This window comes from Protopterus annectens, chromosome 7.part0 (assembly GCF_019279795.1).
Source record: "Protopterus annectens isolate FY-2018-M chromosome 7.part0, PAN1.0, whole genome shotgun sequence".
Classification (NCBI taxonomy): domain Eukaryota; kingdom Metazoa; phylum Chordata; order Ceratodontiformes; family Protopteridae; genus Protopterus; species Protopterus annectens.
In genome coordinates, this window is record NC_056739.1 from 1,186,290,690 (window position 1) to 1,186,307,783 (window position 17,094).

General features: G+C 40.6%; 1 protein-coding gene across 1 annotated transcript in view; it reads left to right on the forward strand.

Annotated features, from left to right (window-relative positions):
• The window catches only part of MANF (mesencephalic astrocyte derived neurotrophic factor), a 252,922-nt gene that overhangs the window by 98,130 nt on the left and 137,698 nt on the right, over positions 1-17,094 (forward strand). Inside the window, exon 2 of the mRNA XM_044077798.1 lies at positions 11,152-11,279. Within this exon, the coding sequence (XP_043933733.1) occupies positions 11,152-11,279 (128 nt within the window). The remainder of the gene's footprint in view (positions 1-11,151; positions 11,280-17,094) is intronic.

Genomic DNA, 17,094 nt, shown 5'->3' on the forward strand with positions numbered 1-17,094 from the left:
CAGTTACGCTACTACTTGGACAGAACTAAGACTTTCAGAAAAACTGACCAGCTGTTGGTAGCATATGCTGCAGGCATTCAAGGAAAAGCAATTTCCAAACAGACAATTTCAAAATGGATAGGAAATTGCATTTGATTCTGCTATTCTTATCATGGAAAAGCTGTGCCAGCTAACATCAGACCTCATTCCACCAGAGCTACAGCCACCTCCACAGCCTTCTTAAGAGGGGTGGCTACCAAGGACATTTTAGAAGCTGCTACATGGAGCTCCATGCATACATTTTCCAAACATTACTATTTACCCTTATATTCCAGATCCAGAGCAGGCTTTGCTACGGCAGTCCTGCAGGGCATTTTAGCTACACCATTTTCTTGGAGCCTACCACCCCCAGCTTGGCTATGGTATTCTACCCATATGTAAGGACTGCAGATGCATCCTTGAAGGACATAGTACAGTTTTGTACCTACAATAAATGTAGATGTCCGATAGGTAGGCATCTGCAGTCAGGTTTACCCTCCCTCCTTCCCCTCTGTGGTACTTCTTGGGTACTTAACCCCAGCTAGCTATAAGAGGGATATCTATTATGGTGTATTTATTTTATATTACTGTGCATGTTTGCAATATTTTGTATTTCTACCAAAATTTAGCCTTCCTTAGAGGGCACCTGGCATCTGGGGCAAGAAACACTGAAGAAGATGGCGTCGGCTGATGTTTTTATACCCCAGGCGCTCTGACGTCAGGGAAAGGGCGACATCAGCCGACGCCGGACCCAGACTTTGGAATCCGGACGACCGAAGGGCTGCCTGAGGCAGGACAACCCATAATGCAAGGACTGCAGATGCATACCTATCGGACATCTACATTTATGGTAGGTACAAAACTGTACTTTTTTTAATTTCCACATGGAATTGGAATCCTCATCCTTGGTTTTCCTTGAAACGTGTAAAGCCTTTCGAAGGAGTATCTTTAACACCCCTCTATCTCACTTTGGGATCTTGTGGTTGTTTGGCATTTGTCCTTTATGCTAGAGCAGCTCACTTTTACCCCCAGTCTGTCCTGGAAGATGTTTTCTGCATCAGTTATATGTACCAGAAAAAAATCTGTAATTTTATTTTTATTTTTTTTGAAGTTCTCTCCATATTTGACGTTCTTAAAGGATAGAGTCACAAAGGACTAATCTCTGCTTTATCCAAACAAAGCCCATTTACTTGTTATATAATTAGGAGTGTATCTCCATTGTATGGATATGCACTGGTAACAAGTCTTTTTTTGAGAGGATGAATGCTGTCTATAAAAAGCAGTCTGTTAATTAACCTTTTTGTAAGAGAAAATCTAACAGAAAATATCTAAGCTTATGCTAACTGGTTGTGTGACGATATCCATTTTGTCCTGTTAAGTTTAGGAAGCATCTTTCCTCAGTATCCATGTTCCATTCTACTCTAGCAGTAGCTGCATCTACAACCTTCTTTAGGAATGCTACTTTGGATGAGATTTGTCCAGATGAGATTTGTCCAGCAGTGACTTGGTCTTTCCTTGATATCTTCTCACAATAGTACAACCTGGAAGAGATGTCCAGGTCTTCCTTTCAAGCCATTTAGCTGGGGGTGGATATTCCCCTAGCACCGTCTGCCTTGGAGAATTTTCTTTTTACTTTGAGATGCTTTTCTATGAATGGATTGCCTTCTGTCAGATAACAAAAGCTGTGTGCTTATAGTAACAACAGTTTTGAAAAGTACTGGTCCATTTTTAACATAATCACCCACTTTCCTCCACCTGCGGTGCAGAACTAGTGTGGAGCTTCTTTCCTCTCTCCATCTGCTGAATGTTAGGTGCACTTCGCATTCCTAAAATGTTTAGAGATTTTGTGCCATGATTCCATTTTGGGATGAGGTGTTGATTAGCAGTCTTGGAAGTCCCTCCCCCCCCCCCCCCCATCTTCCAAACAGCCCTAATTTCTCTCTAACAGATGTAATGTTACCAAAAGGCATTTTACTTGAGTCCTTGGGGATTAGCCTGTCTAACCACTCGACAGAAAGTGACTTGATGTGATGCCATCTCCTGGATGCATTTGTAATTTCTTCTTAAATCTGCTGGTCTAGAACAATTAGTGCAGTTCCTTGCACAAAAGGTGGGTCTGGAAAAAAGACAGGCGTTCTGAATACTAATTATTTTGTCTAATGCAGCAGTACAACTTTTGTCGCAGAATTATTGTATTGATCCATATCTGATTTGGATTACTGAAGTGAGAAAAGGGGAGCCTTGTCTGAACTTCATTAAAGCTTATTGATGCTGTTCCTCATGGGAAGCCTGCAAGCTTGAATTTTAAAGTATGGAGGGCCCAAACTGACAAGGTTGGTGGGAAGCAAAGTGATTTTAACTGCCAGCACATGGTGTATTTAGGGGAAGAGAACTAGCCAAAGCCTAATATCTGGCATGCCAAAAAAAAAAGTGAGCAAGCTTAACTTGTTTGACTGCAGAACTGATGTATTGTCATTATTCAGTGGGCTCTCTTCCATAAGTGTCTTTTCAGAGCTTGCAATATGGGTGAAATAAGGGAAGACCTACATACAAGGAGGAAAAGCATTAATACCAACATGGTAAAGAAAAAGATCTTTGTGTCCTAATCGTACATTGGCTAAATCTTGTATACTTAGAAATGGCGGTGGCAAAAAAGTAAAACTCCAACCCAAACCTCACTTTAAGAAGTCCAGTAAGGCAAAGTGACACTGCTGAACGTAGTTTGGATTTTTCATTAGAAAAAGGTAGGGGGAAGGAGCCCGGCAAAGGGCAAGAAGGAAGCAGAATGTTCTGTATTGAGGTAGATGAGTATGGAATTACGTACACAACTAGAGGGCATCACATCTATAATTATAGTACTGTGATTAATACACCTGAACATTTTTCAGTATTTGAGAAAGTTAAGTTTGTACTGTCCAGTAAATTCAACATTAGTGATACTCTTCTAGAGCTAAAATTATTCATTAGAAATTGAATTTGGCTGTTTTATATGAAGGTACAGAAAGGGTGAACAGTAGAGAGAAGGATAAGAGATGTAAAAATTTTTTTTTTTTAATCCTGCATTACACCCAAAGCAGTCTTTATGGTGGCTTTATACAATCTTTCCACTAATATGAATTTTCATGGAAGGTACGACTTAACATACAATGAAAGGGAAATTTTAGATGCGCTCACTCGGGATTCCAAACTTAGAATCATGAAAGCAGATAAGGGTGGGGGGACAATGTCTTTCAACATTGAGTATTATTGTGTGATGCTTAATATTTTACATGACAGTACTACCTACCAGTTTCTAGGAATGAAATTAATGTTGCAAACCATAGACTTGATTAATTTCTAGAGGATCTAGGTATTGTTAGTAGGATTTTCCCTAAGATTTATGAATTCTTGAAAGTTGATAAGCCTAAGGTACCTTCAATTTTTGGAATCCCAAAAGTATACAAAACATTAGGAATCTGCCTATTGTGGCTGTGAGTGGCTCAAATATATTTGCCCTATGGCTGTGTACATTGATAGGTCCCTCAAATTTATTGTGTACTAAGACACGTGTTAGAGACTCTTGGGATTCCCTAGGGAGGGTCTCTTTTGATTTAATCTCAAAATGATTTTTTATCATTGATGTAGTGGACCTGTTTTCTTCCTTCCATCTAGAAGGAAGACTATTTCAGGAAAGCCATTCTAGATTTAATACATTAAAAATGACTGTAATTTTGTTGGTAGAATTAATAAGAATATTTTTAGAAAATAATCTTTTATATTCTTCAAAGGCTAAACGTTTTGGCAAATTAAGCAGGTAACCATGGGGGCAGGTTGTGCCCCGATCTATGCAAACCTAGTATTATTAGCTTGGGAGAATGCATTCATATTTGCCTTCAAGTTTTATGCTTCAGTCAAACTTTGCTTAACATGGCTCCCATTTTACGATTTTACATTTAGTTGCAACAAAAAAGTTATTAATTTGGATACGCCAGTTGAGATTATTGATGTAAAGTTTAAGTCTAAGGTGTACCACAAGCCTACCTTTAGCAAACTCCTACCTGCCCTTCTCCAGTGCACACACATTCTTACAGAAAAAGTATGATGAAAGGGAAGTGTATTCGGGCTGCTAGGATGACATTTGACTATGAGGACCCAATAAAGGATTTTGATCTTATTACTGGTTTATTTGTAGACCAAGGTTACCCCATTGATGTAATTTCCATTATTAGACTGGTAATTTTAGGAGAATGGGGCAAGAAATGCAAACTCTATTAGAGACCATTTTTTGCGACCCTACTCCAGATATGGTTTAATTCAACCACGCTGCATCCAAGGTAAAGGATCTTATTAGTAAGAACTGGAATGTGCCGAGATGGAACGCAGCTTTAGTGGGGATTTTAGGTGCTGGCCTCGGATTTGTTACAAAAACTGTCCGAAACCTGAATTTATTTGAAAAGAAAAACCTTAGGAAAAAGAATGAGAGACTAGGTATCAAAAGGTGTGGACGCTGCTAATGATGTTGATATTTTACAGAAGGACAGGGTTATTCTAGCCAATTCAAATGCCACAGATGTGTTTCTGAAGAGAGGTAATTGTGAAACAAACTGATTTACTTGGCAGTCTGCAAAAAAATGTGTTGGCTTTTATGTCTGAAAAACTAAGAACTTTAAAGAAGATGTATAACTCTGTGGTCCAGCGGTTAGCATTGTCGTCTCGCAGCAAGAGGTTCTCCTGTTCGAGTCTCTGCTGGAGCGCCTTCTGTGTGGAGTCTGCATGTCCTCCCCACGGTCATATGTTTAAAGACATGCAAGTAGGTGCGTGCGTGAATGGGTGTGCCTTCTTTGAAGGTTGGGCATCGGGCTGGCAACTCAGCACCGTAAAATCCACTGCCAGTCATTAGCGGAGCAGAGTTTCGCTGTGGCGACCCCTAATCGGAAAAGCCAAAAGACTTTACAGCATTAAAACTAAAAATGACAACTGTGCCCATTATAAACATTCCCTAGCTAAAGCCTCCCAGGATAAATTCATATTTGGAATTTTGAAAAGAGTAGATATTGATCCTATGGGAGGGGATTGGGAAAATGTCTTTGGAATATAAAGTGCTAGTATGGCAATTCAAGCTTAATGTCTTCATGTTTCCTGGTCTAAATGATTACATTTCTCTACAACCAGTACTGAAACAGAGCTGCTAAATTATAACGTGCTAGTTTAACTGTTTTATCATCGTTGTATGTACAGTTTTTAAGTCCAACAGTTTTTAAACTTTTAATATTTTTATAGTTTGTGTTATATTTTTAAATATTAGATTATTTTAGGTTTTACATTCAAATACTGCTAGCTTTTTAATCTATGAGAGTGTGTAGTTTTACTAGCCCTGTAAGAACTAAGTCTTACACCCTTCGAAAACATTGTACAATAAAAAGTATCTACTTCATTTGAGCATATAAAATGTATTACTTGGTCATGTATTTTTATTCTGAAGTCCTAAACATGACAAAAGCTCTCAATTATTAATAAATTTGATTTACTGCTTGATATCCATGCAGTTTCTGGCTTTGTGCATCCTTGTAGCCTGGCCACCTTGTCTTTTTGGAATCTGTAAGGTTTAGTTTAGGTTTGTAAGAGTGGAAGCTATGCTGTGTATCTGATACTCCTAAAGATGGTTCAAAAACTCTGCTGGGTTTATGGAGGGATGGAAAGTTTAGGAGCTTGCTGGTTTTATAGCGGTTTCATATTACGAGGGTATGGTAACTGTGATAGCCACCAATATGTGAAGTCCCCTTGCTGGGCCAGTAATCAAGCACCTGAATCCTCATCACTGACACTGAAGAGGGATGTGCACTTGTAATACAAATGGATAAACTCAGTATTTCCAGATGCAGACCTCCCTGCTTCAAGTACACTTTCCCTTAAGAGCACACAGGGAAAACACACAGCCTGGGGTCTTGGATGTCTCTATATCTGTCTCCCTCCAGGTCCCCAGTAAGACTTCCCACTTGTTCAGCTGTAGAGTTAGATCCTCAGCCAAGTGTCCAACCCAAGTCCTCCAGCACCCTCTCTGTGAACCCAGTGCTTCATGTCCCTGCCCCAAGTAGCTGAGACACACACTCTGGGATTTAATTTTCTCACACTGTCACACCTGATAAGGGCTGGAATAGATTACCCACTATACCAACTTTGCCCAAACTATAAGGTAGATTCACCAGTCTGTTACTATACAGCTCTTAAAAGAGTATCCAGTTATGCTGAGTGAAGTTAATATTAATACAAATGATAGTAGTTGACCAAGATCTTCCTTCTGGAGTGGCCCACACAGTGTCACCAAATAAAATGTAAGTACTCTCAAAGGTTAGATACTTTCTACAAAGACCAGCCACAATAACATTTTAAATATAATTAGTGATAAAAGAACATGAAAATACTGAGTATATATTTATAGTAAACCACAGCTGTCAAATCACAGGAAATATTGATAACAACATTGTTTTTCTTTATTTGTACGAGTCTGTCCATCAATCTCTAAACTAAACTTCACTATATTCCTGACTGAATCTAGAAGAATTTACTGTTCTCTAATAACTTACTTGGGCAAGGCAAGATGGAAATACATGAGCAGTCTTTCTAGTCAGGCTTCCAAGCATAATACTCTGGGATTTCTCTCTGTAATACCTAAACTATAATCTCTAAGAGGGCTGGCAGAATGTCCTGATCTGGTCACCTGACTCTAGGGTCTCACAGTATTCCCCTTTGAAGCTGAGACAGGAATTTAGCATAGACTGCTACAATAAACATCTAAATGTTTATGGTAGTCCCTGGGGCTTTCACTCTTCACTGAGCTAATGCACAAAAGTTTTTTCCAGACCTGGCATCTACGGTCCTGTTCTGCACTGTGGGGTAATGTTTTAATGGTTTAACAGCTCATTTACATTTTCCTTATTTTTCTTAAAGCAGGCTAGCTGGTTAGCAGTTGCGGTCCCAGTACCCTCTATTGTAACATGTACATTAAATTCCATTACAATAATACACTTTCATTTCAGCAGGGTGCACTATTGATGCATTTTAACACAAGCAAATCTCACAAATACATTTTCAGCACAAACATCTGTACAAATCAGTTTGATATACAAATGACATACAGTTTTAATACATTTGTAACGCAAGCATCTTGTATAAATGAGTTTGATATTCAAAGGACATATCATACAAAACCCCAGCTGGCTATGCTGGCACTTGCCCATATCATTGTAGTAACAATATAGATGTAAAATAGTTATAAACAATACAACTAAACATGACATATTCATAACCCAAATTGTGCAAGAAAAGCAGTAAAGCAGTACATTTCCATGTAATGTAAGCACTCTTAAGTTGCCGGCATTTACTTTAACTCTGAGGTTTCTTTTCTGATTACAAAATGGCTGCAGTATGGTAAAGTTACCACAAAACATCCAGTACTTAATGAAAACTTTCATTTCCCTGCCATCAAAGGGAGGGAAAGCTTACCCACTTTTTAAGCTTAACCTCTCACATGCTTTGGCAGAGGAATTTGTCTCTGCCCACATGCCATACCATAGAAACTTTGAAAGCTGTAATTTTTTTCCTGTCAGGTACCCCCAGATTTGTACACAAGCAGCCTTGTCTTTTTGATGTCACAGCTGGCATATATAAAATATGATGGGATTCTTTTTCTTTTTTTGCAGAGAATAGGCAAAACACAACCACTGCACATAATTGCCCTTCTCTTTCTGGTCATCCATTTGTCGAAGGTATTCTTCTCTCTTATGCATGGCACCCAATTACTAATTTATTGCTGTGCATGGAGTATGGCTTTGAAGTAAACAGTAGCGAAGACAAAGGAATACGAATTATGGTTTTGATAACTTGAACATCTGACCTGAAACAAAAGAGTAAAGGGGCTTGCACATAGTGCGTTACATCTGTAGGACCTGAATGGGATATTGCATACAGTCAGTTTGCTGATGGCCCTAATGCACTGGAGTGTGGCTTCACTGTAAATGTACAAACAGTAGTATTTTAACCTTGCACACAGCTCACAGAATGGAACTTTATTAAAAGTAACATATTTACAACTTAACTATATTCAAGTTTGTATGTACAGTACTCACTCAAAACTAATCATCTTACACATTCAAATTATTATTTTTAACATATCTTTTAATTTTTATTTTCTTTAACTTCCTTACCCTTTAAGTCAAAACCAGTACATTTAACATTCCCAGATTTTTATTATACAATAATTCCGTAAACCTGAATTTCCTCATAAAATACATGCAAACGACTTATCTAAATTTCCAACGCTTACACTCTAAACTGGCCATAGGTGTGAATGTGTATGCAGGTGTGTGGTGTGGATGTACTACTGTGACAGGGCTAGCTAGCCACCCAGCATTGTAAACCTTGGCTGTAGGTTGATTGTCACTATTGAAGTGACACCTTGACCTTCCTTTTCATTAGTTATGTTCCCCATATAAAATCATTCGTATCTTTTACAAACTGTATCACCTTGGCCTTTCACAATCGGTAAAGGAATGTCCTATTTTTTTCCATTAAATCTCAAACAGTACAGTTCTTTTCTTGCTACTTGTATTTCTTTAATGCCTTTGTGAGATTATCTGTTTAAAAAAATCTTGGGATTCCCAAATGTTAATAAACCTGATTTCCCTTGCCCTAGTTGCCACCCTCCTCCAATTCATTATTCCCTGTCAAGGATCTGTACAGTAAAATTAGCCATTATTTTTATGCAATACTTTTTCTAATCTATTTTTCAAGCCTGTCAACTTGCTTATTTTGCTGTCACCTCTTCCATATTTTCTGTTTTACTTCCTACCATTAAAAAAAATCTTGGCACCAATACTGTTCCCATCAAACTGTTAATATTATACCATATAACTTTAAAATAATCTAAAATGAATGCAATGAAGCTAAACGTGCAATAGGATTAACCAACACTAACCCATCTTTTTCCTTGGTTTGTTTGTGTCTTTCGGCTTTTCCCAGTTAGGGGTCGCCACAGCGGAACTCCGGTCCGCTAATGATTGGTAGTGGATTTTTACGTACCAGGTTACCAGCCCTGACGCACAACCCTCAATGAAGGCATGCCCCATTCACGTATGCCTCCACACAGAAGACGCTCTAGCTGAGAATCGAATGGGACAACGTCTTGCTATGAGGCGCCAACGCTACAGCAGCACCACCGCCGCAGTACAACCCATCTTTTTCCTTGGTATTTTACAAATTATCCATCTTGACATGGTTGAGTCTAGACCCCTAGATTATTCCAAACACAACTTGTAACTCTTATTAGAAGGTAGCGTAAGTATACTAACACTAAACTTACTTAATATAACTGAACGGATGAATTATATCTTTCTTTTTCTTAGATGTTAAGTGTAAGCACTGCCAGGCTATTCAATGTCTTTTTAGCATCTCTCAGTAGTGCACTACATTGCTCTTCTATTTCTTTCCCATCAGATTTTTTTTTTTTTTTGTAATACCAGTATTTCTCTTTACTACATCCTCACTATTTTTAATTTTTTGAGCTAACTCTGTCATAACTACTCCTTACTTGGAATTTTTCTTTACTATTGCACCTAGATCATCTGCATAGAAAAGTATGGTAACAACTTAGCCAAATTTCCTGTAGTCTGTAACACCTTGGGTCTCCCCTAAAAAGAGCCCGTAAACCTAGGGGGACTAATTTTGTCAAAAAGCATGTCTGGTATAGTAGCTGAAGTTCAGCTTTCTGAACTCATCATTTGACAACTGGATGTTGAGAGGCATATACTGATTTTTTTTTTTTTTTTTTTTTTTTTCCCCTGTTGTCCTGAATTTTCTACAGTTGCATGAATAACAACACCAATGATAAAAAAACATGATCGTTTACCACATCTGTTAACTGTCCTTCAGATGAGATGCTATCTGAGTTGGTGGTAGCTCAGGTGGATTTAAAAGATCAGAACCAAAATCACGTAAGCAACACGGACAAAAACACGGTGATAACTGTTAAGCATTAAAGTATTCATGGCTGTGTTGCTTACAAAATATTCATGGCTGTTTTATTACATAGTGGTGGATTGTGTTGATGTTATCTGGACTCTCTACTCTGCTGCTTCCTGGTGCCGTTGTGTGATTTTTGGTTCTGTTTTTTCTGCTTTTTGGGGCACTATTTATCTTCAAAAGATCCCGTGGCACTAGTTGAAAAGCAGCAAAATTTCCCAAATTCCCAGGCCAAACTTACTCTAATGGTATAAGTACTACCTCTGGTCTCCCTTGAAAAGTAGTCTGTAACCTAGTAGGACTAACCTAGTCAACAAGGAATAAAAATAAAGAAATGTTATAACGGATTCCTGCCTTATAAAGATTTCAAATTTAGCTGCCTTTGTGATTTGTCGCATAAACTATCCCGTATTAAAGTTGCAGGTGTTGGTGAAAACAGAACGGTCTGGTATACCCTGTGTTATGCAGGCTGAGACAAAATGTCTGAGATGTGAATAGGAAAAAGATGATTGTTGGTTCTTCAGGACTGGTGTAGGAGAATACAACAAATCAAAAGCTACTGAAGAGTTTCTGGTCACAAAACTACATGGGTGATATTTGAATGGTTTTCCTACTGATTAACTAATGTGGAGGGTAGACTTGCCCTTTACAGATGGTTGTATGTTTGGTAAATATACTGTGATAAGTTGTTGGATATCGAATTATAGCTGCAAACTTTGGCTATTCACAACAGCATTCATTTTCTTATTTTGGATGCAATTGTTGACCTTAAGTTCCAGAATTATTGGTGGTGGCTGTGAGGAAGTTTGGGAGCCCAGAATAGTGCATGGCATACATATTGGTGTCCTACTCTGGATTAGTGTCTCTGCCTCGTGCATGTTGAGTGCTGGTATAGGAATCCAATTTCCTTGTGACGCTGAGTTAGATTTGGTGGTAATTTGAAATGAATAAATGCTTTGGTAATGACTTGATCAATGTGAGTACATTATTAGCCACAAACCTAAATCTTTACTTAGGGGCCCTATGTGTAAAGAGGTTTAGAAAACATTGGTGTCTTGCTGTTTTTCATTTTCTAACCTGTCTGACTTGAATTTAAGAAATGTATCTTTTTTTCCCCCCCCCTGTTCCCCTATGCAGTGTGCGTGTCCTTCTTGGGAAGGTTCTATCAAAGCTTGAAAGATAGCAACACGGAATTTACACAAGCTAATGTTGAAAAAGAATTTATAAATGCATGCAAAGAAGCCAAAGGCAAAGAGAATCGTCTGGTAAGTGCGTTCTTAGAGCTGCAAATGTTGTGGAGGTATTCTCGAAACATCAGTATTACACTGGCATGCAGCTTTTGTAGGAAATTTCTGTAATTATTAACCTGTTTTGTATTATTGAGTGATTATCTTGACTTGTTAATTTTTGAGACCTTGTGTACAATTTGACTTGCTCTCTCTCCCTTTTGATAAGGTATGAGTTTGGGAGTTGGCATGATGGTTAATATATTTCCCTTGCAGACAAAAGGTACAGGGTTTTAATTTTCACCAAGGGAAAAAGGCTAGGCTTAAAACGTCCCACAAGTGCAGATAGCATAGTACTTGCCTATGAATATATGAACTTCATAACTTAACTACTTGTGTATTGCTGGGTAAAGGGACTTGACTTACTATAGTAGATGAAAAGTGGGCTAATAGCAAATCAGTTTCACTGTATACATTTGGAGAAAGTAAAAAGGAGGGTCAGAATGTTCTGGCTTTGTTTTAACACAGTTTTTTGAAGATCCTTGTTGCTGTTACAGTCTTCACTGTTGGGATATTCTGCCTGCAAGCAGCCCACAGGCAGCCAATGTTCCATAGGCCTTCCTTCCCCAGGGTTCTAGCCAGGCTTCTGTTTCTAATGTGAGGATGCTGGTAGTATTGAGGGTGTGTCAGGTAGAGCCATATTCAGAATTGTTTTGCTGTGCAGTTTACACTGGCTGTATGCACCTCCACGGTCTGTATAGTCAGTCAGCCAGACTTTCCTCAGGAACAGATAAGTACCCCACTGGAGATTTATTTCTGTAGCTAATGTCTGATTAAGGATACAGGTACAAAGTTATCTGTTAGTTTAATAGTTTAGTGTGTGGCAAGCAAGTACCATATAAAGAGTTCCACAAATAAGAAACTTTCTTGCTTTGACCCTGAGCTTGACGATAGACTCTTTATCTGTACTTCACATTGTTCACCCCAAGGACAGTCTCTCTAGGAGTTCACTAATAAAAAGGGGACACAAGCTTGGTTTTAAGCTACCATGGCATAATCCAAGCTGTCTGGGAGTCTTCCTGCTAAGAAAATACATGCTGAGCCACTGGTTCAGGCAACATCTCCTTATCCTTAACCCTAAGAAAACTAAGCTCTTACTCTTTCTCCCCCGTTCTCTTACTCAACACAAATCCACCTTTGCTGTTACATTCTCTAACAACTCAATAATACAACCCAAAACCCACACGAAACTCCTTTGAGTCATCATTGAAGAACTCAAATTCAGCTTGCATATCCCCAATGCATACAAGACACACCAGAAACTAGGCTTATTGTATCGCAACTAAAAATTTCTAACCCCTAATGCTAGACTCTCCCATGCACCGGCACTCCTCCTCCCCTCCCTACTATTTGCTGCCCCAGATGTTCATCATGCATACAGCTGCAGTCATAACAGATGGGTTCTCCTGCCGGGCGGGTCCTCGGTCGGCCGAATTCCAAAGTCTAGGTCCCGAGTTTGTTGTTGTCGCTTCTTCCCTGACGTCAGTGCGACAGGGGTATAAAGGAACCAGCCGACGCCATTTTCTTCAGTCTTTCTTGCCTCGTGGTGCCCGAAGCAGAAGCAGTTCGCAAGTGCCGGTCGGCCAGCTCCTGAAATCAAAGTCTTCTTGAAAGCTAAGTACCCCGTTGGGGAAACTTTTCTTGCCTCAGACCGATGTCAGACAAAGTTAATAATTGTATTTCATGTGGGAAGCAAATACCGCATAAGGATTTCCATTCCCTCTGTATACCTTGTTTAGGCCCAGACCACAACGTCTTGGTCTGTCGCTTTTGTGCTACATTCAACAAACGCACCATTAAGCGTCGGGCGGAGTTCGCCCAGCATTATTTTGGAAAAACATTTAACTATATTATGTCGTCGGATACTCCGACTCCAGTTTTATCTAAAAAATGCAAAGATAAGGACCAACACATGAGGTCCACGACCTCTTCCGACACCACGCCAAAGCCGACTACACGTGGTCCGGTTCTCAGCGAGGCAGCTGCCCCTGACTACCGACGACACTTCATTGGCGGTGTCTCCTGTGCCCGAGGTCGCAGGATCCTCGGCCCACACCCCGACTACAGATACCGAAGCCACTCTTGGCGTAGAACCTCAAAATGTGGACAGGTCTACCTCCACTCAAGGTGTCTTCAGACCTTCCTCTTCCTTTTCCATCAAGGCTTTCACTAAGTCTAAAGCAGCCATGCATTCTAAGAGACAAGCTACACGGGGCCCATCTACAGGCCCCATACCTAAAAAAAAAAAACAGATGCTTAAAATGGCTGAGGATTTAATTACTCTTATCAGGGGTTCTCAACCCCCACCGGACAAAAGGCCCAGAGTGGAGGAAGAATCCCCCTCCTCTGATCAGGGCTCCATTATTTCAGAGCACTCTGACGATCAGGAACATTCTTTCTCTCCTTTTGAAGACTCTGATGCAAAGGAGTCCATTCCTTCTGTATCCCCCCCCAGAGGATTACTCATTTGGGGAAACTTTGCATACCTTAAGGGAACACTTCCACTGGGAAGGCCAAGATTATTCAGATTCCAAGAAAAGGCTTAGGGAATTTCTCTTGCTACCTCAGCACAGGCCTCTGGCTATACCTCCTGTCTTGGACATCCTAGATGATGTTTACTCGGAGGCCTGCCTTAACCCGGATTCTCTGCCTCCAGCCCCAGTCAAGCCTGACAGGTACTACAGGGTTCCTGACTCACACCAATTTCAATACAAAAGCCATGCTGCTGACCCAGAAACCATCTCACAGGTCCCCAAGGGAATTAAGGCCTCCACTGCTAAAAAATCCATTACCTTCCGAGAGAGATTCCAGATCCTTAGAAAGGTGGGGAAAAAAGGTATATACCTCGGCTACCTTAACCATGAGGGCCTTAAACTGTCAGTTCCATATGCTAAAATACCAACAGTTTTTGTTATCACAATTGAAAAGTAAAATGTCACAACCTGAACAACCAGACTTGAAGGAGTTGCAGGATTTGATGCATAGTGCGGAACAAGTGGGTAAGCATACCTTACAATGTGGTTTTGATGCTCTAGAGACCTCATGTAGAGCTGCTGTTACAGGATCAGTCATACGTAGACATGCCTGGCTCAAGGAACAAACCTTGCCTGATCATGTCAAAGCTAAATTACTAGATGCCCCTCTACAAAAGGATGTATTATTTGGTGCTAATGCTGAGGAGGTATTAAGGAAAATGGAGGAAAAGGCTAAATCAATGCAAACTGTGAAAGATTTTCTACAGGTACAACCCCCACGTTTCAGTAGAAATTGGCCTTCCAAAAATTGGTCCTTTCCAGCCACGGACAGACCTCAAAGAGGTAGATACAGACGCCAGAGGGGCAGGGGACAATCCCAAGGATCGTTTAGAGGCAGACTATGGCAAGCTCCTACACAAAGAGGTGGTGAGGATAACTCGCAATCATTCAGAAAGCAAGCCCAATGACTTTTCCCTTTGCATGCCAAGCAAGACTCAAATGGCAACCCCCTTAGGAGGAAAACTGGCATTATTTTCAAAAAATTGGCATATTGTCACAAAAGACAAATGGATCCTGGACATTATAAACGGAGGCTACAGATTCCATTTTCACACCCTTCGAAAAATGAGAGGCGTGCCAAACCTGCCACACAATCAAAGGGCAGAGGCACAAAGGCAAATTACAGATCACATAAACATGAAAGCAATTCAAGAGGTACCTACGCATGAACAAGGTCAAGGTTTTTATTCCAGTCTATTCCTGGTACCAAGGAAGGGAAAAGATTGGAGACCTATTTTGGACCTATCCATCCTGAACACATTTCTACTCGTACCAAAATTCAAGATGCTCACTCTACAGCAGCTTCTTCCCATGCTGGGAAAGGAGTCTTGGCTGGTAACATTGGACCTCAAGGAGGCATACCTGCATGTCCCAATCAGACAAAATTGCAGAAGATACCTCAGATTTCTTGCAGGTTCAACCCATTATCAATTCTCTGCATTGCCCTTTGGCTTATCTACTGCGCCCAGAGTATTCACGAAATGTCTGGCATCCGTAATTGCCTACTGCAGACTTCAAGGGATACAAATATACCCCTATTTGGACGACTGCCTGATCCAAGCGGACAGAAAGCACATTCTTCTGAAACATCTGGCTTATGTAAGAATGTTGTTGAACTCCCTGGGATACACAGTCAACAAAAAGAAATCAAGACTAATACCCCCTCGGAAGATAATTTTCCTGGGTGCCAACTTTTGACACAAACACCCAGATGGCCTACCTCACGCCAGAGAAGCAGGGGAAACTAACTCAGTACTTCAGAACACTAGCAAATTGCACCAGGCTAACTGCAAGGAAAATCCTGCAGGCTCTGGGATTCATGGCATCTTGCATCTTACTAATCCCATGTGCAAAGCTGAATATGAGGAAACTTCAATGGTACCTGAAAAACCTATGGTCTCAACACAGCCACAATTTGGAAACAATAATACCACTAATTCCATGTCTGCAAAAGGAATTTCTGTGGTGGGCTCAAGCATGCCAAACAAACACAGGTCTTCCATTCAGCAAGCCTCAAGCAAATCAAGTCATCACAACAGATGCCTCGGACTACGCCTGGGGGGCGCACATGACAGATCGGTGCATTCAGGGCAAATGGTCCCAAAAAGAAAGGCACCTTCACATCAATCAAAAGGAAATGCTAGCAGTAATTAAATGCTATTATAGCTTTCAAAGACCTTCTGCAACCAGGTCAACTATTGATAAGAACGGACAACACCACAGTTATGTGGTACATAAACAAACAGGGAGGAACACATTCATACCCCCTATGCAGACTGGCCATGTCACTTTGGAACATGGCCATGGACTTACAAATCGAACTACAAGCACAGTACTTGCCAGGCAAGGAAAACACGCTGGCAGACAACCTAAGCAGAAATATGACAGATCCACACGAATGGAAGTTGCATCCAAAAGTTTTTACAGAAATAATACAAGCATGGGGAAGGCCAGACATAGATCTCTTTTCCTCCCACAAAAATCACCAATTGACAAAATTCTGCTCAAGGATTTTCCATCCAAAGGCCTGGAGAGTGGACGCTCTCTCTTTCAGTTGGACATCAATGACAGTTTATGCCTTCCCACCTCTTCCTCTGCTGCCCAAAGTTCTATTGAAAACCAGAGCAGACAGACCAAAGATGATTCTCATTGCTCCAGAATGGCCAAGACAACACTGGTACCCACTCCTGAGGAGCCTGACGCATTCTCCACCATGGACCCTGCCTCTAATGCCTCTTCTCCTGACTCGGCACAGCTTCAAAACTCTTCACAGCCAGCTAAAAACACTCAATCTAGCCGCATGGAAGATTCCTTAGCATCACAACAGACCCTACTCTCCAAGGAGGTGCAGGATGTCATTTTGGAGGCCAGGAGGCCGTCAACTAGAAAAGCTTACTCCGCAAAATGGAAATGGTTTTGTGCCTGGAATGAAAAAAAGGGCCAGGATCCTGGAAAACTTAATTTACCTCAAATACTACAGTATCTAGCTGAGCTGCTAAGCAGTGGACTTTCATTCTCCTCCATCAAAATCCATGCCTCAGCCATTTCTGCAGAATACAACACTGATCCACACTTATTCTCTCACCCTCTCTTAAGACAGTTCCTCAGAGGGGCTAAGAATATAAGACCCCCAAGGAAACGACCAATACCTGCTTGGGATCTCAATTTCATTCTGGAAAAACTGACCTTGCCTCCCTTTGAGCCAGCTGCCTCATCAGATTTGCAATATTTGTCCTGGAAAACAGCTTTCCTTCTGGCTA